Source organism: Passer montanus, unplaced genomic scaffold (assembly GCF_014805655.1).
Source record: "Passer montanus isolate IOZ18808 unplaced genomic scaffold, ASM1480565v1 scaffold2, whole genome shotgun sequence".
Classification (NCBI taxonomy): domain Eukaryota; kingdom Metazoa; phylum Chordata; class Aves; order Passeriformes; family Passeridae; genus Passer; species Passer montanus.
Window position 1 is genome coordinate 10,515,446 of NW_024366591.1, and position 26,240 is coordinate 10,541,685.

Here is a 26,240-nt window from a genome sequence, read left to right on the forward strand (position 1 = left end):
GCTCCTGTGAGTTTTGTGCTGTATTAACATTCAGCACACAGGATGCTGTCAGTAGATTGACACCTTTCTTATAGCATGTTTGCACATGTATGCACATCTAAATACTGCAGTAAAAGTCATAATCGAATCTAGAGCATAGAAAGGACATCAGTGACCATTTAAATTAGTTTCTCTAAGATGTAGTTAAAATATATGAAGGTTTTAAACTAAATTTCTTTAGAATATTATATTATCATTTAATTGAGTATTTATCTGGTGTCATTTCAGAAAAAATGTAGCTAGCTGGAATAGATTTGAAAAAATCAGAAAATATTACTTGATATTACTGAAATTATATGTCACTTCATTGCTATAGGAGTCAACAGTTCTGTGATGTTTCAAGACCAAGACAGAACTGCTGTTATCATTGTAATGTCCAAATTATCCTACATTTTTTAACATGCAAATCCAGCTTTGTGTTGCTTACTAATACTGGCCCTATTTGTATGAAGGTATAGATAATACGATGTTAGTGTGCTTGTAATTTTATTGCATTTCTGAAATTATTTGAAGTATTAATAGAGTTCCCCTCAAAATACCATCTTAAATAAAAACCTGCTGACAATGCTGGATGAATGTTTTCTGACCTTTGTGTGTGTGTGAGGCTCTTGCAAGCTGTTACTCTGACATAATTTGGTTTTACATTTCTGCTTTTTGAAAAAGACTGAAAATCCAGACTTCTATTCCACAGTAGATGGCGCTCTAACACTACTGGTATTGAAATTCTTTTTGTTAGGAGGGATGGTATTACTATTTCCTCAGTGATAAAAAGTAGTTATTCCCTTTCATTTGTAGCAATGCTGATGAAGTAAACAACTGATATTTGACAAATATTTTTGAAATATATAAAATACATAATGTTTCAAAAACGACTGTTAGCACACATATTGCATTATTTATTATTGCACAAATATTGCATTATTTATTATTTTAAAGTTTTCTTTACAACAAAAACATTGAATTTTAGCTTCTGTGATATAATGCTGATTTTCTTTTCACTTTCAGTATTACGATCCCTGAAAAGCTGGAATATTTCATTAACAAATATGCAGAGCATGCTCATGACAAATGGTCAATGGAAAAGGTAAAATCTACATTCCTCTTAAAGCAAAATAATATTTTTATTTTTATCAATTTAATCTTTAAAATATATTCTGAACGTTATTCTTTTTCATGATGTTACAAGTTGGTATGTAGGTAAGATAGGACATACTATATTCTTGAAATAAATTTGGGGGAAAGTTTCTTAAGTGCATATGGGTATTTCAAAATAGTGTTTAATTACTTCATAATCTTTATTGCTGATTTTGAGTAAATATACTTGATAATAGTTTAACAGTTTTATGGACCTGAATTTTTCTTTTCTTATTTTTTTTAACAAATAAACTCTTTATCCTTTTTATTCCTTTAGGCATTTTGTCTGTCCAGTGTTAAAAAATAGTTCTTCAATGGTAGCACAGTATTCTGCTTTATAAAAATCTTTGAAAGAAAAATATATTGATATGGTTGCTTTGGTAATTGTTACTTTTGCAAAAAGATGGTATGCTACATGACACACATCTTATTTGTAAATAATATAAATATTACTTGAGAAAATATTGAGAAAATAGTAGAAAGGATACTTTAAGAGAACAGCTCTGCAGAAGCATTATTCAGTTAAGTTCTACCAATAGAAAGGATTTTTCCTAATTTTCTTCATTTCCCCATTTTATCTTTCTTATTGCTGCTTTCAGTTTGCCAATGGATGGACCTATGGTGAAACATTTTCTGAATCTGCAAAAGTGCAACCACTAATGAAACAATATAAGTTACTGTCTGAAAAGGTAAGAGATTTGTTCATGTTTGATCCAGGGTTGCTGAAATGTCATTGAAAATATTGCCTTGTCTTTTCATTCTTTTAAGAAAAAAAGTACACTATGTCAGCTAATGTATGGTTGTTGCCTTCCTCAAAATCCTGAAAAGTTATAGAAGAGTTTTATTGTATATAAATAGGCCACTCAAACTTTTTCTCCCAGAGCTGAATCTACATGGCATAACTACAGTGAAACCAAAATATGATATTGCCAGTCTGTTTTTGCCGTAAGGTCATACAGGAACGCCTTCTTGCTTAGTGAAGACTTAGGTTTAGGCTTTGTCTGATCTCCAGCAGAAAACCACAACATCTGAGAACTTGATAATAATGAAGTAATACTGAAGGAACTGGGTTTTTTCAGCTCAAAGAAGGGAAAGTTGCTGGAGATGTGGTTTTGGTTTCCTGGTTCCTAAACATTATTTACAGAGAAGGTGGATGGATGTATTCTCTTCACAGGGTGTACAGTGACAGGACAAGAGGCAATGGCTGTAAGCTTTTTAGCAGAAATGCTTTCTAAAACAACTTCTCATCTTGACAGCTTAAATATTGAAATAACTTACCCAAAGAGGTGGTGAAATGACCTGCATGTTGAAGGCATGACATAGCAAGACCTAGATAACCTAATCTTGATAGCCCTGTTAGGTACCTTACCTCAACAGAAGGTAGAGGCAGAAGATGTCCAGAGTTCTCTTCCAACATAGACTTGTTAATGATTCTATAATTCTGTGTTTTGGTTCATGTGGCAGATTAAACACTGAGTTACTCCTGATAATTTCTGTTCCACCCTTGATTTCATGCTATTAACACAGTTTTGCCTGAGAACATCAGCTTTCTGCAGGGCCAGAATTATTTTCCCTACCTCTGGAATGATAAATAAACTTTTTAATATCTGTATGATTTATTTGCATCATTTCAATAACACTGAGCCATAATGGTTGAATTCAGCACATGTCTTTGCATCTAAGTATAACCAGGAAAAAGTCCAATTGTTACTTTTTGCTCTGTACAGCTACATAATAAACAAGTTAATTATTGCATGTACATTCTTCTAGGAGAAAGAAATTTATCGATGGCCAATCAAAGAATCACTCAAAACCATGTTGGCATGGGGATGGAGAATTGAAAGAACACGAGAAGGAGATTCCATGGCACTGTATAATCGGACGCGTCGCATATCTCAAACCAGTCAAGTGAGCCATTTTCCTAAAAACTTTGTGTTATTCTCTGTTAATAACTGCCTTTTGAAAGGAAGCCTTTGAACTTTTAGGGCTCTGTATGTTCATATACATGCATATGAAAATAACGTCACACATAGGAAGAAAAGCCTGGACAGTGTTCTTTTTAAAGCAGGAGGTACCTCTTACTGCATAATCCATAGAGGAAAGCCTGTCAATTCCTCTGTTCTAGCCACACTTCTTGTGTCAGTGGCTTGTTATCCAGGGAACCTCTGTCACTTTTTATCCTCCTTTGACCATTTGTGTCAGTGTAATGAGCAAACCTCTGACAAATTTATACAGTAAAAACAAAGAATAAAATAAATGGTGATATTTTCTGGGTGGGGAGGAGGAACAGAAGGTAAAAGATGACTTTTTATAGGCTCTTAAATGTAGGAATAGGGTTAAAAAGCTAAATTAAAAGTTTGATTTTTGCCTAAATTCTCCTTAAACTAGGTCATGTGAAATTGCTGAAAAAAAAAAAGAATCTCTAGATAATTCAGAGATTTAATCATAACCTTATCCTTCAAACTGTAAATGAGTTCAAGTGAAATTTGTATTCAAATGAAAGAGATTTATTTCTGATGGCCATCTGTCTTTGGGAACAAACTCTGTTGCCCTTTGCCTAATTCTCACTGAAGTTTACCACCCCTGATATATTTTCAGCTTGGCCACAAAAGATCCTTTTGCTCTCTAGAGATCTACATGTGACTTTTTCTTTAAATTTCTTAATTACTTTCAGTATCTTGTTAACGTTAACTTCTTCATATTAAATGCTTGTGTAACTCCACTGTTTTGCACATTTGTTGTTCAGATCTCTGTAGATACAGCCCATGGTTACACTCCTCGAGCAATTGACATGAGCAATGTCACCCTCTCCAGAGACTTACATGTAAGTCAGAAACACCTAAAATGGTTTGTTTTACAACTTAATTTTGTCTGTTTTTCTAGTTTATTTTAAACAATTTTGGTACTAAATATTACCTATTTTGATATGCTTTGCATTTGCTGTGGGGAGTTTTTGGTCTTTTTCATTGTTGCTCTCTCATCCTCTGTTGCTTAAAAAACGTGGCTCATGTTGAAAATCTTCAAAACTTTCTTTAGTCCTGGATTGGTTTTCCAGCTCACTTTGTGAACATTTGCCATTTTGAGGAGAATCTCGTTTAGAAGAGCTAGCAGCATCACATTTTTCTGTTTCCCATTCATTTCTATCAACTTAGAGCATTGAAAAAATGCTTTGTATTTTTTCTCTAAACTGAAAGAATCAGAGCCAGAAACCATTAAGTATTGTGAGAATAGAGAATGAAGGAATTGGGGGTAGGATTTTGACAGATGTGTCAGTAGGTTGCTGTTATTTGGACCAATATGTTTTAGTTGATGGTCTGTTTCTGTCATTAGATAGGATTTTTTTGCTAGGTTTCATAGTCTGCTAATTTCCCGTGAGTATAACTGCAATGTAATGTAGGCATGTATCAAATAGCTTTAAATTAGTTAGTAGGAGTGTTTGTACCAGTCTAGTGATGGCTGCATCATGTTCAAAGCTGACTACAATTGAGTCCTGAAACACAGGCTTAACTTCGCCCACACCGAGCTTTGCCATAGTGCAAACAAACAGTGGTAGTAAATTATTTGACAAACTGTGTGGTATATACTCTACTGTACCTCTAAACAAATTCTTGCTTTGAATTTCCACTCCTTGGTTTCTGTCTTGCAGTTTCGAGTTTGATAGTTGTAGCAGTTTTAGATTGCTGACTAGCTTTAAAATAATTTTCTGCCAATTAAGTGTCAGTAGATTGCTGATCAGAGCAGAGTTCCAGAGTTCATAAAATTGATAACTGAATATCTGCCTCTACCATAATGTTCTTATTTTAAATTGATGACAAAGATTCCTTACAATTATGACATTTAATGTTTGTATAAATTCAGTATGGTTGAAGGACCTTGCAGACTTTGTTTAATGCTCAGGAAACAACTGAAGATGTGACCAACATCATGATATTATGATGCAGTAAACCAAGCCCACACAAATGTAACCATCCAAGTCACAAGTCACATAGAAAGGGCATTGGAACTTCTGTTAGTCCTTTGCGTATTTTTTTATGCTGTACCCTCTGTTTTCATTACTCGTATTTCCTTTGTAGCCCTTAGCTATAAGGCCGAACTTGTTTGCTTTATGATTAATTTGCCCTATAAAGAGAGGTCTTCTTTGAAACCAGCTCCAGATCCTGTTATTTAAAAGCTAAATAAATTTAATTAAAATGCAATTTCAGCTATTAATTGTCCTGATACAGCTATTGAGGAAATATCTAAACATGTTAGTTATTAATGAGTTTTAAAAATTAACTATGTGTAATTTTGAACATTTTAGAAAATATTTAATATCTTTCAAGTTGGAGTTCAGGATTAACTATCAAAAATCATGACCATATCTTAAATTGTAAGTCTGCAAAATATTCCTTATTTTGGTCTTAAGTCACCTGATCACATCCTAGTTCCATGAGCAGCTAGGTCTTGCTCTAAAAAACATATTCATTGCACTCTGCTTTGCTACGTTCTATGAAAACACATCCTTTTAAGGTCCTAATTGGGATTATGAAAATACCAGGATCAGGGTGTGCACGACAGACAGCATCTACCATACACAACAGAAATGTATCATCATTTATTCTACTGGAAAAAAGTTTATGAAACAAATTGTCTTGTGGACAGATAAGATATGGCTGAAAAGTTTCTCAATTCATGAGTATACTCACAAATAAAGAAAGTGGTATTGAGAAATACTCATGACTCAGAATCCTTACTGAAGATGAGAAGGTCTCTGTAAGTTCATAAAGAAATGTAAAGTGAAATCTGCAGTAAATTCCACCACTCTGTACAATTAGAGTACACAACCAGGAGCACAGTAGAGGTGAGTTTAAAAAGTTGTTTCATATTGAAACACTTCCTACTCGGTAGACACTGGAGAGCTTGTCTCTCTTGTTTGGTTTGGGGTCTCGCTTCTAGTTCACCAGTGTGGAGAAGTTTGTTTTGTAGGAAGAATATATAGACTAATTTATGCTCTAAAGTGGTTGGTGGTTTTAACAGTGTGATCACACAAATGAGAACAGTATCCACAGAGAAGAAAGTGTATCCATCAGTTCATAATTAGTCTGCCACAGCCAGCAAAAACTATGCTCATTCAGTCTTCTGGCTTGCTGTTCTCTCTTTCCGTTTAAAGTGCCTTCAGGTGGTTCTTTTTGGCCTTGTTTTCAGAGTGAAGTCCCTCATCTGACACCCCAGAACTATTTCCAGACTGCTCTTTTCTTTGTGGTTCCTTGCTTTCTGCAATAAGAGTTCTTTCTTCAGCACCAGGTTCCTGACTCTTATGCCCATGCTGATTCTACCCAAATTCTATACAGTATTTTTTCCAGGAAAAATTTGTTCCCAGTGAGCCATTATAGTGTAATTGTATTACACTTCCCAGAGAACAAACATTGTTATTTAATATCAGCCAGAAACTTGTACTCCTTGAGCGTTATTCAATGCAACCCACATCACTAACCTCTCAATTTTCCTAAGGCTATGGCTGAGATGATGGCTGAAAACTACCATAACATATGGGCAAAGAAAAAGAAGCTGGAGCTTGAAGCAAAAGGTAATGTTACCTATAGGTATTTAAAATATTTAAAGTTTTCCGTGACTACCTTAGGTCATACATTTCAAAACTTTAAAAAGAAGAAAAAGGAACAGCAATTTTAAATTGACAAAGAAGAAACAGTGAAGTATCTATTCTTGACTGTCATTTTTAGTGCCTGAAAATTGTTATAGTACCAGTTGTAAGTGTTCTTGTTTAAATAGTTTACCAATTCAAATATATCAAGGAAAGGAAACTCAAAGGTTGTAAATAAATTTAAGCACATAAATCCATTTTCTTTGTAGCATTAATCTTTCAGACTATTACCCAATGGGCTATGATTTCATTTGTATTGCTTCTTTTATTGCAGGTAGATCTGAAGTGTTTACTAAGTACTGCACATATCATGTATTGAATTGACAAGTGGAAAAACCTAGAGCTGATACTTGATTCCATATAAAAATTGCATGTGCTTCATGATCTCTGCTTACCTAAATGATTTTTTTTCATCTGATGTGTAACTTACTGTTTTTCCTCTGTGCTAAAATAATTTCTTTATTTGTAGTAAAGCTGATTTTTTTTTCCCAGGTAACACTATATTAGTGCATGGAGAAAACAAGTTCTCAGTTGTAAATTATTGAAGCTAGGGTTTGACCTTATCTGAAGGTGTCTATTAGGTGCATATTGTATGCACCAAAGTAGGTCTAAATTTGTAAAATTCCAGAAAAGGTATATCAGCTAAGATTTTATAAAAAAGCAAAGTTCTATCTGGATGTCCCTTTGATAAACATTTTATATTTCCATACCTTTAATGATATTTCCCCTTAATATAATTTTTTTATTATTCCTTTTCTGTAAAACCTTCCTCAGGATAAGTAGCCTCAGGATGGGCCAAGTTTGGGAAGTCATAGGCTACAGAAAGATGAGATATTTCAATATTTCAGCTGCTTTTCACAGCTTTGAAAGCAGAATTTTGCCTAAGAGAAGCACTTCAATGAGAATGCTGTACAGTGTTTGTTGTGTTGTGCAGTATGGGAAGGCTGGAGGTGGCTGGGCTGTAGTGATTGAAGGACAGGCTTCTGTTGGAGAGGTTTGGTATGTGAAAAGTAGATTAATTTATCAGCTGAGCAAAACTTGGCCTTTAAAAATTCTGAGGGTTTTTTCTTCACTATATTCATATGCTGGTCTTTTTATTATTTTACCCGTGTGTAAGGAAGAGAAGAATAATGTGGATTTAGGTGCATTTTTCTGTGTTCAGCTGTCCTGTGGTACAATGACATCATGTTGGTGATAAGAGAATAAAATCCAATCATCCCAGCGTTAAAGACAGTACTTCCTAAGACAAATCCAGACTAAACAAAAAAACCCAATCCACCATCAGACTTGCTCACTAGGTTTTCATTTTGCATGTAGATAGATTCAGACAGAACTAATTGAAAAATTCAGAATATTTACCTTAAAAAAAAATCATCCAGTGTTATGTCTCCAATATTTTCTATAGAGAATGTGTTCCTTTTAAAAATTGTTATTATTTTTAGATACTTGCTTTAGTGTTTTTTTTCCAGAGATAAATCTTATCATTACCCCTACAGTTTCCTGGGGTTTGGGAGAAATTGCCATAGGAATTTTTTGTGTTATGCGATGGTGATTTTAGAAGTTGAACTCCTAAGAATGCTGTTTTTTATGCAGATATTTATATTAACAATAGCAACTTTATTTTCCTTCCACATTAAATATCTACATGCAGTAGATATCAATACATCAGATTTTAATAAGCAATACAATGAAGTTTATTCTTTCCACCTGTGGTTTTGCAGCATTCTTTTGATCTTGCTGGACAATAGTGTGAACCATGTTTGAATCATGTATTCTAATTTTCTGTCTTTAATTTATTAGTATAAGTAGAACTATATCACTTTAATATATTTTTAGATATTTGTGTATCTTGCTAAACTTGAGGAACCCTGTCATTAGAATGTTTAAAAGCAGGACTTCATATATCTTTATGTATTTGTTTATGTATAGGTTTTCTGAGGAAATTATGTATTATTTATTGAAATATTTTCAGTTTCATTAAATGAAGTTGCAGTTATAATACATGTTTGTAATCATTAAGCATTTTCATCTTCCTTAAGGGTTTTTTGCAATAGGTTCAGTGTATTTAGCTTGTACTTGCACTTAGAATGATGTAAGCATATCTAAGTTTCTACCTGAATATTTTTTAAAGTTTGTGTAAAGAAACAGACAAGTACATTGTTATTTCAGAGTAGAATTTACTGTAATGTGCTGTGTATTATTGTGATAGTACTTTTACCTACTGGGACTTATCACGCCAACAGATAACTTTAATTTTTAATTCTCCTTATGCTCTATAGTAGGAGGAGGCAACCATCCCCTTCTTGTCCCTTATGATACACTCACAGCCAAAGAAAAAGCCAAGGATAGAGAAAAAGCACAGGATATTCTGAAATTTCTACAGATTAATGGATATGTTGTCTCCAGGTAATTCTCAGTTCAGTGTTAGTTTCACAGAATGTTTCTGATAATCCTTAGTGGTTTTTTGGTTTTGTGGTTTGGTTGGTTGAGGCGGAGCATTTTGTTTATGTTATTGCTTGTCTTTTGGGCTTTCTTCTATCAAACTAGAATTCTGTGATAATTTTTTTTATGTTTCAGTACCTGGGAATAAGGATGAGCTCCTTCATATAAAATATTGTAAGGAAGAAATCGATTACAGAGTTAGTAGCAGGGTTTTTTGAAGGCATGAACATGACGCATGTGGCCATGCATCCAACTGGTACTAAACGTACCAGATTTTTACAAGTGATGGATTTAAGTCTTAGTTACAGGTTCATGCGCATCTTCAAGCACATGTCTCTCTCTAAAGGAATTTCTCGACAATTGGTTAGACAAAACAGTTTTATTTCTAAAACATATGACTAATTTATTTCAATTGAGTTCATTTACAGTATTATTAAAATATTTTAAAAGTGAAAATGATATTTTAAAATAATTTTAACAATCCACAGTGTAAATGTAATAATAGTGAATAGTCTGCAGAATAACATGCATAATTCATTTTAATATGGTGTATTTACCTTCTAAATGTAGCATGATAAAATTCCAATTAATTTGAAGTCTTTTCTGCCTTATCAGCATGACTTAGAAAATCAGAATCTCTAGAAAAGGCTGAAAGCGTATCTGAGCCTTGCATGACTTGAACATTAGTAAGTGAATTAAACAGTCACTGAGATCAATTTAAGTAATCACTGTGAATTAATTAACCTTGCACATCTACCTAAAATCTGCCTATTTCCATTCTTTTCTATCAAATGTGAATTCCAGCCTGTTTCTGGAGCCCCACAGTTAATCTAATAATTTTGGTAAAATCTTTCAGGTTAGCTTGAATAATTGAGTTTACTTCTGTCAGTGTCGTAGGATGTACAAAGAGGGATGCCAGACAGCAGAGGTTTATTTCCTTATTCCCTGTAAATATGATCAGCTGCATTCAGGAGTATTAACCCTTTTTATTCCTGTTAAACACAAGTGAAAAGTGGCTTTTAGGTTTTCTTTTGGGAGTGGAAGGCTAAGAGGGATGGTAAAATAGCCATTAACTTGGGCACAGCCATAGTCTTGTGACTTAGTTCTTGGTACACCTGCGCCCTCCTTTGCTGGTTAAATTCAGGCTTTTCCATGATGTATTTGATGCACTAATACTAAACTAAATGTATTTGCTGCACCTTTGACAATTACCTTGTCTAAACAAACAAGGGCCTGATTCGTGTTTTAATTTTGTCTGCTCACTTCATATACTTTCCATATATGCCTTGCTCACATTTCTTTCCAGTCTTTATTTGACAGTGACCATTCAGGTCTCTGCAACCCCATGCAAAATGGCTTCTGGGAAGATAGAAACATTTGCCCCCTACTAAGCATGTGGCACTCAGGCCCACTTCAACTTTTGTTGCAGAAGCCCTCACTCATCTTACTGGCACTGCTCCTTCACATTAGCTGGAATTGTTTTAGACCCCAGTGGCAGGCAAATGGGGCTTCCAGATGCTGGAGTTGCAGACACTGCTCTGTGCCCTTGACTGTCTGACTCCAATGGCTACTGCCAAATGCATTTATGCCAGTCCCCTGCTAAAGCTGCCCCTCTGGGCTCAAGGTCTGTAGGGCCCATGGAGTTGTTCCCCAAATATGTGGCGTCTCCAGCTGCTGGTTGTTGAGACCTTCTTTCATCCCACTTGTCACAGACCTGGCAGCACCTACACCCCAAGCCTGACTCCAATTGCTGGCACAGTATCCAGCTCATATTGGTCTTGCCAGGAGCTGCCATCTACTCCTGACAGCAGATGGAATAGTGAGTGACATTACCCAGAGATACGGGTACAAAAGCATTTAATAAGAATATAGGACAGACTCTAGTGATAAGGTAAAGGGCTCAGTCAGTCAATTGATTTGATAGTTTACATGTCACCAGCTATTTTGAAATCTGTTTTCATTCCTTCTGTAGTTGGCTTTTTATTCTTCCTCCTGTACAGTCTATCATTGCTTTGTGTAGTGAGCTGCCTCAAATAATCCAAATTCTCATGTCCCTTTCTCATAGGAGTTCCAAAGTTCAGGCGGCCCTCTCCAGAGTTGTCTTTTTAGTCCTTTAGTTAGTTAACTTGGGACTTTTGTTCTCCAGCATTGTTTCCTTTATCTTTTGTCTACCAGATTTGTGTTTCTAGGCGTATGCTTTTATTTAAAGCATAAATGTGCAATACACAGGCAGTTCCATTCTGTATATGTGCAGTAGGTGTACTTTTTAAACTTGCAACCTAGCTGAGTGCCAGTGTAACTTGGTGCATGAGTCGGGGGAGAGGAGGTGTGACTGATTCCCTCACTGTTTACGAATAGATGTTTCATGTGCCATCAATTAAGTCCTGATCCTGCATAAACAAGGCTTGTGCCAATGCCAGCTTGTTGCTAGGGATGTCATCCCATGATATGGATTCACGCTTTGGAGTTTCAGTCTTGTGGAAAGATGATGTGTTTTTTATATCAGACTAGTAACTAAGATGGATGGAACATGCTGGAAAAGCAATTCCATCACTTTGTTTTGGTTTTCCTCTGATTTTTCAGAAATGCTGCATAGCTATTCAAAAATTTTCCATTACAAGCAAACTTTTCAGGAAAAGTCATAGTGTTGGATATTTAGATTTACTTCTAGTTTGATTGTTTAAATCAAAGTATTTTTTCAGCTTCCAAACTTCCTCACCCAAGAATCAGTCCCTGTAGGGAAATGCAAGATAGTACAAGTCATGGAAAGAAATTATAGTAATAGTGGATTAATTTTATTGACAAATGTAATTTTTTTTCTAGCCTTCTGGTTGGGAAATCTACTTGTGTTTTAACAATTTGCTCAAAATCGAAGTGTGAGAGTGCTGTTTACATTAAACACAAAAAAATCTTATATCAATAAGCACATGATCATTACCAGAGAAAATGGTGTCAGACTACATGGAGAGGTAAGAGTGTTTGCAGTCCTTCTGTATGTGTAAAAATTTACTTGCTTCCTTTTACAGAGGACTTAAGGACCTGGAATTAGACACGCCTTCCATTGAGAAACGCTTTGCCTATAGTTTCCTTCAGCAGCTTATAAGATATGTGGATGAAGCCCATCAGTACATTTTGGAGTTTGGTATAGTACCCCTTGCACATTCTTAAAAAAACCTATTAGCTAAGATTTGTGATGTCATAAAAACAACCAGATTTTTTTTTTTTAATTGGAGCATTTCTGGACTAGTTTTCCCTTTAATTTCCTGTAGGTGATGAAGATCATGAATTTTGGAGTTATGAAACTGCCATTCATTCCAATTTCCCATATTCATTCATTAGATTAAAAATTTTCAGCAAAAATTTGACTTTCATTCTTTGAAAAAGAAAACTAGCTGCCCCCTTGCATTTATACACAAAATTATAATCTCTCACATGTGCACAATAATAGTTACTATTCACATGTAATCCCTTTTTCAGAGATCAAATCAAACCAGTCATTTGTACCATTCTAAAATTTTCTCTCAAAAAGGTAGTAGAGAAACATTTTCAACAGACTCCCACAATGGGAATGTTCTTTCACAAATACCCATCATGTTTTGTCAACAGTGCTATGAAGGATTTAACTTCATCTGGTTTTGGCGAAGATAAAAAAATACAAAAGTTTGGTGACCCAAGACGTCTTCTTACATGAGCAGTAAAAGCCAAAAAAACCTGGCCAGGTGCTGCTTCTGTTGTGACCATGGGAGTTGCAATGGCATATAACATATAGTGCGCCTCAGAGTCATATGTGCTATAAATGACAGTAACAGGAACATCAGGGAGACTGAATAAATCAATGCTCACTTAAAAACCAATCTAGTTTTCAAGTGGAAATTTGGCAAATTTAGAAGTTATCATATGCCATGGTTACTTACAGTAGCAAAAGTCTGGTCTTGATAACTCACCAGGCTACTTCTGCTGTTAATGTTTGATTACCATGGCTTCATCATTCTTAATTACATCAATTTGAGATAGCTGCAAGAATGATAATGATTAAATACTGAAACACTAGAAACATTGGTGGAACAAAACTGTTTGAGTCCCTCAGTAGATTAATGGAAAGAAGACATTAAATAAATGAGAAATAGTTTGGGAGCTATAAGAGATTTTATTTTGAAAGATATTTTGTTTTTTATGATAAGAAAAGAGTGAAGCAATTTAAATTTTAGTTGGATAGCTCTAACTATTATTTGTTCTTTGGTACCTAGTTGATAAATAAGGTATGAGAATTCATTAATTCCATTTCTCCTGGGAACGACTGGAGAAAGGTGGTTTATTCGAATCTGAGTTCAGGTTTCCAAATTGTCACCTGTAACAGGAAAAGATAAACATAGCATGAGATTTTTATCTTACAAAAACATCCATATCTCTTTGGACTATGAGATGCATACACTTTTATGAAGATTTGGGCAGTTATTCTTTATATATTTTATTTGCTGTCACTTTTCCTCTAATGACGTAGTCCTAAAATACCACTTTAACTAGTACCTATAATGCTTGAGGTACCTTAAATCTACATCTAAAGATGACCAGTGTTATTTGTTTATAGTGTACATTTCCTAAGAAAAATGCAGAGTAGACTGTAATTTGGATACATAACAAGGAACTTATTTTTCTTTTCTCTGCAGATGGTGGCAGCAGAGGCAAAGGAGAGCAATTCCCATATGAACAAGAAATCAAGTTTTTTGCCAAAGTACAGTATATTTTTGCTTATTCTTTGTCAACATAGTGATTAACAGAAGTGAGAACATATTTTTTAGTGACTGTTATTGTTATAGTGGTGTTTTTCTGTGTTAAATTAATTGTTTTATTAATTAAAGACAGCAGTAATAAAAATAGCTTGAAAACAATGTGGGATGAAGTATAAATGTGGGAAGATTACAGACTATATTTTTTATTCTCATTATTTCCTGCTCCATGATATGCAGCTACTCATATGATGTTATTCAAAAGCTCCCTACATTTTCGGTTTTCTGAATTGGTCTAATTTTGAAGATTTTTACCTTTTACAATCTTCAGATGGGTTAGTGTGAACAATAGGTATTGGAATTAACATGGCTGTGTATCTGTCAGTGTCATGGTAGTTATTTCTCTTGTTTTAAAACCTTGTTGGTGTCTCCACAATGGAGTCACACAATGGCTGAGGTTGGAAGGACCCTTTACTTAGCAGTGTCAGAGAGCCCTGCCCAGACATCTTTTGAATATGTACAAGGGTAGAGACTCCACAGTCTCTCTGCTCAACCTGTGCCAGTGCTCAGTCACCCTGGCAGTAAAAAAGTGTTTTCTGATGGTCTGAGAGAACCTACCATGTTTCAGTTTGTGCTCATTGCCTGTGATCCTGTCACAGTTGAAAATAACTTGGGTCCATCTTCTATACCCCCTCCCTTCAGATATTTACACATATGGATAAGATAATCCTTGAGCCTTCTCTTCTCCAGGTTAGGGTCCCAGCTTTCTCAATCTCTTGTCATTTGAAAGATCCTCTAGTTCCTTAATTTTTGTGACCCTTCACTGGACCCCCTCCAGCATGTCAAGGTTTCTCTTGTACTGGGGAGCCCAGAACCAGATACAGCACTTCAGATCTGCTCTCACCAGAGTTGAGTAGAGTGGAAGAACCCCCTCCCTGGACCTGCTGACAGGCACTCCGTCTAGTTCAATCCACGATGCTATTGGCTGCCTTTGCAATAAAATTGCATTTTTGATTCATGGTCTGTTTGCTGTCCGCTGAGTATTCCCCTGGTCCTTCTTTGAAACCTGCTTTTCAGCTGATTAGACCTCAGTGTGTCCTGGGAACTGGACTTATTCTTCCCCAGGTGCAGGACTTTGCACTTCCCCTTCCTCCTGACAGCCATGAAATCCTCTCAGGACAATTCTCCTTTTTCTGTCGTGATTTTGCACATTATAAACCAAGAAAATCTGCTGCTACCTTTGACACATAAAATCTTGTATTTACATATTCAAAATGTGTTTTGTATTCATTAGTGAATAAGAAAAAGTGATTACAGCATTTTATAACTCTGGTATCCTTTGCAGCAAGTTGTTATTTCAATGCTTTAGAGTACTTCCATGTGGTATTATTTATCAAGCTGATTGACTCAGAAGCTAGCATTCCACTCTCTTGTGAACCATGCTCCAAAAAGGAAGCAATTTCATATTTTCTTTTCAGCCATTTATTTTGGATCTGCTGCTGGCTGACATCTGTAGTGGGCACTGAGTAATAATCACCACAGAAAGTAAACAGAAAAACTTCTGTGGCACAAGCCCTTAGTAAGTGATGTTGTTTTGGGAGTTTTAATTGAAAAATCTAGAACTAAGTGCTGTTAGTATGCTGACAGTTGTAGGTGAATTTTTTTAACCTACATAAAAAGGACCAAAAAACAATAGTTGTTTTTGGTTATGTGGCATAGGAAAAATCTTAAATTGTGAGATAAAATTAAATTTTACTTTCTACCTTGTACTACTCGTAAAAAAGCCCCACAGATAAGGTATTTTTTTTTGCTGCTTTTCTTGATGACATATTAAGTGCCTTGAATATTAAATACCTTCAGAGGAATAGCTATTAAAGAAAAAATCCAAACAGATAGAAGATTGATAACAGAAAACCTGTTTGAAATCTCTTGTCTTCAGTTGTGACCTACAAAGTATAATAGAGAACATAGTAAAGAAGGTCCTGAGATAACCACTCTTTCTGATATAATTTCAGGTTGTGCTCCCTTTGATTGATCAGTATTTTAAAAATCATCGCCTGTATTTCTTATCTTCAGCAAGTAGGCCTCTCAGCAGTGGAGGTCATGCCTCTAATAAAGAGAAAGAAATGGTGACAAGGTAAAGCTTAAAATAATATTAATGTCTATGCATATGTGTGTTGGTCTTTAAAGAGCAGCAGTTCATTGTGGGCAAGTGAGAAGTGGGAAGCACAGAGGTATTTTTATGTACACGCAAATTAAACATTTTTCATTTTATTTTCCCATTAGGAAATTTCATTGTATAAAATGGAGAGGAGTACAGAGTTATTATATGCTGTTTAAAAGGTGATGATTTTAGCATGCAGGGAACTTCAATTTGTCCTTATATCCAACAGCGAAACACTTGCACAGTCTGTGGCACAGGCTATACAATTATGTATCAGTTTTCACTGTTAGAAATAGGTACATACTGAAATCATTATTCCTGCAAAACTTTGTTAGATTTATAAGCCAAACTTATTTGTAGCCAAGTTTCAATAAATATCATTACTAATGTCCATCATAAAAATAAGGGAGTTGCATTCTTTCTACTCTATAGTTTTATAAATAGTAATGAGTACTACTGTCACAGAAATACTAGATTCTTTCTCTGAAGTTACTCTTTTTTTAAGATCATCTCTCTAAGAAGTTCTAATTTAATTTCGCTTCTGATTGAATTGAAACCTGCATTTCCCATATAGTAAGCTTCACACAGGATCTCTTGAGTACCTGTAATGTGGGCATGTATGATAGCTGCCTTCTTGGCTGTTCTTGGGCATGAACCAAGCAATATTGAATTGCTGCATTTTGAGGCTGACAGCCAGTTGGTGGTCATTCAGACATGCAGGGTTTGCAGGATTGTGTGAATGCTGAGTGAAGTTTTTATCACAATATTAAGCTCAAGTAAGTAATGGCTGTATTGACTTTGCATCATCTCATTGACTAATCTGAACTGGCAGCTTATCTGAATGCTGTTCTTCAAGGGATTTAAAAACTGTATGAAAATGCATGCATATAAATAATTTTTCAGTCTTATGAGCTGCTAATTTTCTGTCTGTAATGTTCTAGATAAAAGTATTTTTACAATTAAGTCATGCCAATAACCTCCCTACTTCTGGAATATGTCAGCTATATCACCATACCTGCTGCACAGAGATTCAGGGTTTATGCACATATGCTCTATAGCTGTGCGAGATTCTAGAACTTATAGGCCTGAATAAAGATCAGAGCTGCTGCCATACTTGATTTGGTTGTGTGCCATCCAGATGTGTCAGCCAAGGAAAAGAAAATAGATGCCGGGGAATCTTGGATGAGTAATAGCTAATTCTATTGAGTGCACCTCCTACGCAGAATTTGTTTTAAGCTAAGGGCAGTTCCTGGCTGCTTTCCTTCTCCAGTGAAGATAAACTTGCATTCATTAAGCTGTGGAAGAGTATAATTTTAATGCAATGCAAGTCTTAGCAACCATTCCTTATTCAGAAAATACAGTAAGTCCAGATCTATTTTGCTGACAAATATTGGTCAGGTTTCTTCCTGAAATGTGGTGGCATTATATGCTGTTGTATTTGTAACCAACCTCTTCATGATTGGGTTTTTCGAATTTCTCATCCAGTAGACCATGTTACAAGTTCTTGAACTGCTATAGTTGTATGAAATTGGTTCTGAATAACAAGCTTTTGGTATTTTAAATTTATTTATTTATTTGGCCTCAGCTAAAGACGCTGTAGGTAATAGCTTCAGTCTCACTTTGTGAAAGTATAGCATCTGCTGAAAGATACAATCAGTTGTGTAACATTTGTCTGTCAGAGCATAAGATAGAGTGGTGAGCTATTTATATCTTTTCCAGAATGGACACAAAATCTCTGTGATGCTAACATGCTTCTCTACATCTTTCCTGTTGGACTTGGTGATCCAAGATCCTCATAAAAGAATATATAGTCTATGTCTGCATCATGGAATAAAAAGTGAACTGAGATCCCCAAACATGTACCAAGCAGGCTCATTTCTAAAACAGAGCAGTTGCTGTTGCTAGAGTGGATCACTGTGCATTGGCTAATTAGCTGGATTCAATCCCACATTAACCTGGCTGTTGTGATTCTGGACATAGAGGTTTCCATTTGACACCGTGCTCTTGTCTGTCAATGGAACAACATGTTCAGATCTCATCCATAGGCTGTGCAGACATGCTTATTGTATCTTTTGCTTTTAAATCAGAGGCTAATAAATATCCAGTGTGCCTATTAATTAAGTAGCTTAATAAAATGACATGATATTGTTCATGTCATTTATAGCAGATGAAGGGGTTTGCAGCATAAAATAATACCACAAAAGTGGATGTTCATGGTGAAAATTCTCACACCAAACCAGATCTTGAAGATTGTTATAATTCCAACTTAATCTGGAGCCCAGGTCAATTTGGGTATGGTCATTTGCTTCTGCTTCTATGAATTAACACAAAATTTCACTCTTCTTTTTTCTCAATGGAGTGCTGTTTGTCAGCACAGGAAGTACTTCAAACGTGAAACAAAATAAGTGTTTAAAACCATGTAAGAGGTGATATTTAAAACAAAACTTATTTGAAGGTAAATTCTTGCTGTGTTCAAGTTTACAAGATCCTAATTGAACTAGTTAAACATTTGCCATCACACACTCACTTAATTTGATTCTGTTGCCGTGTGTTTTCAAATTGTTAGTGGTATCCTGTGTAGCACAATGACCACATTTTACTTTTTAAAGCTTTGATGGTTATTTCCTTGTGGGTTATTGTATAGAACGCTTTTATATTAATTAGCTTTGCTTTTAATTTTTTGTTTGGTTTTTTTTTAATTATAATATGTGCTTATTTAACCATGTTTGTTAAAGATATGCACTTGAAAATTCTTTCTTTAGTATTCTGTCCCACATTCTGCTCAGACAATTGATTCTTTCTGCGTGACATCATGTTGCTTTTCCTGCTCATATATCAGCTGTTATTTTTTTCTTTCTTTCCCCCCCTCCCTCCCTTATTTTTTTCCTTTTCCCTTCTCTTCTCTTTTATTTTTCTTTTGTCTTCAGCCTGTTCTGCAAACTTGGAGTTCTTGTCAGGCATAGGATTTCACTGTTTGGTAAGGAGACCCTTGAAAAATACTAGCATGGCCATCACTTGGTTTTCTTTGCCATTTTTGCATTGTGTTAAGTGCTGCTTTGTTGCATGCTGCATGGCTGAAATGCATGGTCTACACAGACCACCAATTGTTTAGACTGGTAGTTCTAAGACTTTTTTAGGTGGAATAAAAAGCTTTTGTAGTTTTCAGTTTGGGGGGGGCAATTGGGGCTTTTTAGTTTTTTGTGTGTCTTAATTGATATTTGGGTTTCATTATCATATCAAAGAATTTTGATGAGTAAATTAAAATTACTGATTTGTGATGTTATTCTGAATAATTTGGGAAAAACATTTGACAATTGGAACTGCACATTTGTATTGGAAAGTCATTAAGGAAAATTAGAACTGGGCTGAAGTGCTTAGTTATGTTCTGTGGAATTCTTGAATATTCCCGGATGTGCTTGACTCCACATACGCATGTGTACTCTCTTTCTGGTATTATGTGACCTTGACAGGAGCTTGGTGTTTGTCTTATGCCATGTGAAAATCACTAAATTGAAGTAAATTTGAAGTTTGTATCAAGTGTATACGTGCTATGCAGTGTGTGGCACAGTCATTTTCTTTGCAATTTTCTCTTATGCCGTGGTGCTAGGAGAGCTGGAACAGTACATCCTATGCATACATGGCTTCTGTGATGGATGCAGTGCAAACTTCAGCATCCATGAACATACCTAATTGGGTAATTATCTAGTGAATTAGAATTTCATTATGATAACATGCACCTAACTCAATTCCTGCATATTTCATTCAATTTTAAGGGAAGGAACTCACTTGCTGCAGTAGCGTGGTGTTTAAAAATTTTACAGATCATTATGAAAACCATTAAACTGTGGAAAAACATTGGAAGGTTTTTTGGCATAATTGCTTTTAAATATTTTGGGAGGAGCTGAGTGGATTTGCCTACAAAGCCAAAAGATTGTAGGAGGAATGGAGTTATTTCTGCAGCTGTGTGACATTGTTGCAGCTTTTTCTGGAGGGTGGAATATGTCACAAACCTACACATAAGCTCTGATTTATACCGTAGGTTGTTTCTTCAAAGAATGAACTAGCTCAGGTATACTATTAAAATTTTGGAAATCTTTTTTGTTATTTGTGCATTTGGTTTTCAGAATTTTTTTTCTGAAATGAATCATGGTTGAAATTAAAAACCTAAGTCAATATAACTTTCTTCAGTAGTAAAGAAAAGATCTTTTCTATTCCCCTTCTCAGCTTGCTTGTTTCCTGTTGTTTGGCTGGGTTCAAGTGCTAGGAGATAAGTCAGATAGGATCATCTGATTATTTGTGACAGCTACAGTTTGTTTTTTAACTCTCTTCCTAGACGGCAGTAACTAACAGATTACAAAATCTTTATGCCAACACAGTAGTTTTGGCATGAATTGTGACAAGGTCATCACGAGACTATGGAGCAGGATTGGGTTGTTTACTATGGACTTAATAACTCAAGTCAAAGTCACCTTACAGCTTGCTTTCTCATGCAAGTGAATTGCATGATGTGAGAAAATCTGATTAAGAGAGTTGCACTTATTCCAGCAAAGACTGTGCAGAAGAGAAGAAAGTGCTCATGACTGAGCACACCTGGGACCTAGAAAGTTATTTGTGCATTTTGAGGGCATCTTCAGTGAGCCTGAAGTGTTGCTCAATAGTAATTTCTATGGATAGTGTGAAGTTTGCTATAACGAATATCACAATTCTATATAGTTTTGCTGTATAGGTACTTTGTATTACTGTGAATATGAATGGTGCTTCTGAATATAGAGCTGCATTTCTGAAATCATTAGTGAAAGTCATGTAGCTTAAGATGGGTATAGGAGTTTGTTAAAATGGGAAATTAAGCATACGTGTCTTACAGAGTGAACTTAAATAGTCACATTTGATATCCGAGAGTGTCACTGAGATTATGGAATTATCATTCAACGTGGAATCATTATTTCATTACAATGTGAAAGTGGATTTTGGCTACAATAATTTATGGTTTGAGAGCTGTAGCTGTACATGAGGAAGACAGTATTGATTTATTTTCATTAGAAATATTTCAGTGAATAATTTTGGTTAATTGTGCATATTGATTTATATTTTCTCAAATTTAAAAGCCAAATTTAAATAGCTTGATTGTTTCGATTTCTAGTAAGCCATTCTATTCTGGAGCAAGTTGCTGAGAATTTGTGGCTGCCCTGTCCCTGGAAGTGTTCAGGATGGGTTGGATGGGGCTTTGAGCAAGCCTTGTCTAGTTGAAGGTGTCCCTGCCCCCAGGGTAGGAGGTTGGACCTAGATGATCTTTAAGGTCCCTTCCAACCCAAGCCATTCTGTGATGGTCTGATGCGCAGTCTGGTGTACTTTGAGTACTTCCCTCCATACCTGCTGTCTTTAGCACAGTCCTGCGCTCTCTTCGTCAGCACGGGCATTCCTATCACCAGAGCATCAAAATAATAAGGAAAAAACTTTGATCTGACAAAAAACCTTCATCTTTTGTGGTGGTCATTTTGGTAGGATTTTTTAGGTTGCCTCAGCTTTCTTATCTGCTTGCTGTACCATTGCATGATCACATGTGCCAGTGAAAAAAAAGTGAGGCTGCCTGGCTGAAGCAGCTGTGGAAGTTGTGGTCCAGGTTTTTTAATCTGCTGTGGATAAACACCACATCAGTATTTCCTAATTTTGGTGGCATAAACAGCTTTCTCAATGTTGCAACAAACCTCCCACACCTTCCTTGCACTTTATCTTTTAAAACCTCTAGTTCACTGAAGCAATTACTAATTTTACTTGAATGTTTGCTCATATTTTTAAGAAATAACCACCAGTGAGAAAATACAGTATGCTATAGCACTATATGCAGATAGAAGTATTTTCAGAAATCTTTCTTAAACATTTTGTTTCTATTTTTTAAATCAAGAAAATTTAAAGAAAAGCAAGAAAAGGCAGTTTTATTTTGCATAATTTCATTTTAAAAAGTAAATTAAAAAATAGGCTGTGATTCAAATTTGTATAGTGTACATCTGTTCTGGATTTAGAAAGTGATCTTAGAGGAAACAGGCTTGTACATGGCATTTTGGGATGTACGTATGTATAGAAGGCTTCTTGTATGTAAGTTCTCTTTTTACATACCTAAATGGGAAAATATAATTACAGAATACTTGTATTATGTCAGGGACTGTTATTTGTGGACCCAACTAAGCTATAAATAACTGCAGACTATGGAGTACACCAGGGAATGAACTTTTTTAATGACATTTTTATAAGTGTTCTCTTCCTGCAATAGCAACTTTGGAAAGTTAACAGCTTTTATGTTACTGAGAGGAGGAAGATAAATAATCAGATAAATTTGAATTAATTAAAGCAAAACTTAGAGAAATCAAATGGAAACCAGAAAATACACTGCAGCTGTAATTAACCCCACATTTAAGTGCTTCCATCTTGACTGCCTCAGCTATTTTATGAGAGATGCTTTCCTGCCTCTAGTTACTGCATTTGTGTGAACAAGGCTAAGACAAAAAAATGCATGTTCTTTAACATGAGATTATGCAGAAGTTTAGTTGCTCTTCTGCTATGTCATTTATTCTTTCATCAAATCCAGGGGTACAGTTAGCAGTGTGTCGATAAGCTATACGCTGTGCTCAGTTTAACTGGTGAATAATTTTCCTCCCTCTCTAGGAAACGATGCAACATCAATAGTCAACTGTCTTCACATACTGGGACAGACCTTGGATGCAAGGTAACGCTGATTATATTTTCTAAAGTACAAGGAAAATCACTGAAGAAAGTAATGTGCAATTACATTTGGGCTACCTGTGTAAGGTGACAGAATTTCAACACTTGAGAAGTAACAGTGCTGAAAAGAATTCCCGTTGCAAAACAGGTCAATTACTAGGATTTGACAGGAGAGTATTTGTAGGATACACTTTAAATTTCATTATGGATCAGTGGTGAAACTTCTGACTGTTGGTTTATGTGGTTTTAATAATGTGACTTTCTCAAAACCAAAATAATGCTAGAAATATTTTATTTTCCTTACACTGTTTAATCAAAAATTTAGGAGTTAAATGCACAGTAAATGTCTTATAGAGTGTCTTATTTGCAAAATTAATTCAGATTCTAATTAAAAGAAAACAGACCCTTTGCCTAGAATTCAGTGCTACTTTTATGTTAAATTGGGCTGCTTGAGCTATTATTGTGAGATTTATGTATGAGATGGCATTGATATATTGGAGAATAATGTGTTGCTTTTCATTTGCTGTAAAGTCAGCCATCTCTGCTGACAGCTGATTTTTAGATTTTTGCATTTTTAAACAAAGTATGATAAAACTGCCTCCATGGAAATTTTAAGGTAAATTTTTTCACTTTGCATTAAGTCTCAAAACAATTGTATATATTATGTGCATATAGTTATCTTTCTCAGTATCTTTGCAGTTGCTTTTATGAACAAGTTTTGTATTCCATTTGCTGGGGGGTAGAGTCATGATCATGGCCATGAATATGGCTCAGTTCTTGCCTGGTACACCTTTAGTTTGCAATATCTTGGTTTTTTTTGTCATAAATTGTCCGTGGTCCATGCAATGACGTAGAATACAGACAGAAATGAAGGTCATTAATTCAGCTCTTGGTAGACATGTGAAAGTAGCTCCAGATGGAGATAAAGGAATTAATGGAAGTAACATGGAAGTTTAAAGATACTGCTCTTGAAACAGTATATATCCACTCTTTAAAATAAACAATCAGACTAAAAGAACTGGACCGATACTGAATTTACAAAAGAGCATCACCTCAATTAATTTCACACGCGCCTAAATGGATACTTTCTTTAAAGAAAGGGTCTTTGTAATTGAGCTAGTTAAATCATATAAGGTAATAATTCTCCTGGATTATATCTTTACATTGTTGATTATGGTGCTATAATTACATAATAAATGCATTGATTGATTGATTTGATTTTAACAGATATGGTTGTTTTTACTCATTCCTTTCTCATGCCATTGTTCTGGGGACAGAAATGTGACTGTTATAGTTAGGAAGATTTTCTGAGTTCTAGCTTGAGTCAATTTTTCTCTTTCTAGAGTAAAGAATCACAGACTTAGTAATTCTTATTTTTGTTGTGTACTTTTTGGGTTTTTTCCTCTCTGAAGGCAAATGAATCCCTTTATAAATTTTGAAGGACCATTTGCTTGGCAGGAAAACAGATAAAGTATCTTTGTGTTCTTCAGGATACCTATGAAACTTTTTTCAGTCAGTTATTGTGATCTGAGGAGATTTTACAATGTTAAAAGATGAAATATTTTTCTTCAGATCTCTGTTATCTATTACATATAATCCAAGACTAGGCTTTCTTCCATGCTTGTCTAACAGAATATTCTTTTTCATTCTTTTTGCATGATATAAACAGGACTGTAATGAAAACTGGTCTGGAATCTGTTAGGATGGCATTGAGAGCATTTTTGGACAATGCTGCTGAGGATCTGGAGAAAACAATGGAAAATCTTAAGCAAGGCCAGTTTACACACAGCAGAAACCAGCCAAAAGGAGTTACACAAATCATTAATTATACCACAGTTGCTCTCCTGCCAGTGCTATCTTCATTATTTGAGCATATTGGACAGCACCAGTTTGGGGAAGATTTGATACGTATGTATCATATTATCATATATGCATGTAGAAGGTCCAGGTCCATGCCATTAAAATATCTGTAGTAAGCATTACTGGACTCTCAAGTCTATTAAAGGACAAATCCTATGTAATTTTGACAAAATTTTTATTGATTTATTCAAACATTTGCAGCAATTAACCAAAAACAGTCTCCAGGTTTTAGTGGACTCAGAATAAATATTGAAGCAGATGTGTACATGACTACAAAGTCAGAAGGATCAATTTAGTTTATAAATTTATCATAGATTTACTGTGACTTTCTTGTGCGTGAGAATTCACTTTGTGTAAGTTACTTTGCCTTTACTCTGTCTATAAATAAGGTTGTACTACAAGAATGGTGTTGCACCATCATACGTGCACCTCAGGTTCATTTAGAGGAGAATCTATGTGGGTCCTTAAATTCTGAAAATTTAAGGGAAAAGGGAGAAGTGGAAAGAGCTCCTGAAGAATTTAGACACCAGCAAAGGGAATGTATATGAGTGTCTGGATATTGGATTTCTCTAAAGGTTCTGATTGTAGTGGATTCCGTGGCTCTTTATTTTCCCAACCCCAGAATTTTGCAGCCAAAATTTTGCAGACTTTGCAGCCTGCACACAAAACTTGACTTTTTATATATTTTAGGACCTCACAGAAATATCACTGTCTGTATGGTACTAAAGGGAGAAATCCTGCCCTGCATAGCTAACTCTATTACTCAATTATGAAAATCCATGAGAAGGACTTGGAGGAAAAGAATATTAAGTTACATTTTTTTCTCATTTTAGAATCTGTAAACAGTATTATTTAAAGTAGCCTTAAAAGAACTCTTCAAAAATTTGGACTTGTATTGATGGATTTGAAAGTAATAAGATGTAATCATACACTTTTTTTTTGGTTAAACTATTTCTGTAAAATTCCAGAGACTGTGCTGGTATCAAGAAAAAGTAATTTGTTCATCATAAACCACTTTTTCAGGCAACATGTGCATGCCTTGTATAATTTTTGGTCTCTGGTATTCCATGTTTTGGAACTTAATATTTAGCTTTAAAAAAATTCTTTATCACTTAAGTTAGTGTTCTTAATCAGCTATTCTACATACATCAGACTGGTGTAAAACACCAAATTTAGAATTCATGAGCTGGGAAAGAATAGTTATTTAAAACTGGGCCTATTTGTTTTGTCTAGCGCATAGTGGGAAGACTAATTTTGCTTAAACACAATTCATCTTTACATTTTGTTAAGAGTAAGATTTATATTATTTGTACAAGCCTCTTGGCCTGGTGCTTGTACCTGAGAGAGCTGGTTACCGTATACTCTGTGGGCGGATCATGTACAAAGATGGGTCAGTCTACCTGAGGTTACTATAACGGTGTAAAAACACTGAACTCTGACATGATCTGAACTCAAATCACACTACAGGAAAGGGCTGGGCCATGCAGCTTTGATGCAATATCTTTCAGGCTCTCCC

The 26,240-nt window shown here is 35.2% G+C and overlaps 1 protein-coding gene across 10 annotated transcripts in view; it reads left to right on the forward strand.

The window, feature by feature from the left end:
• RYR2 (ryanodine receptor 2) overlaps positions 1–26,240 on the forward strand; it is a 386,098-nt gene that overhangs the window by 279,196 nt on the left and 80,662 nt on the right. For 5 of the 10 annotated variants that reach the window (XM_039706867.1, XM_039706870.1, XM_039706871.1 and 2 more), the window contains 12 exons: positions 1,045–1,123; positions 1,773–1,862; positions 2,944–3,081; positions 3,920–3,997; positions 6,664–6,739; positions 9,094–9,220; positions 12,283–12,398; positions 13,924–13,988; positions 15,999–16,120; positions 19,075–19,124; positions 22,808–22,868; positions 24,534–24,772. In XM_039706867.1, coding sequence (XP_039562801.1) covers positions 1,045–1,123; positions 1,773–1,862; positions 2,944–3,081; positions 3,920–3,997; positions 6,664–6,739; positions 9,094–9,220; positions 12,283–12,398; positions 13,924–13,988; positions 15,999–16,120; positions 19,075–19,124; positions 22,808–22,868; positions 24,534–24,772 — 1,241 coding nt within the window. The remainder of the gene's footprint in view (positions 1–1,044; positions 1,124–1,772; positions 1,863–2,943; positions 3,082–3,919; positions 3,998–6,663; positions 6,740–9,093; positions 9,221–12,282; positions 12,399–13,923; positions 13,989–15,998; positions 16,121–19,074; positions 19,125–22,807; positions 22,869–24,533; positions 24,773–26,240) is intronic. The other 5 variants (XM_039706868.1, XM_039706875.1, XM_039706872.1 and 2 more) reach the window with 1 other exon arrangement.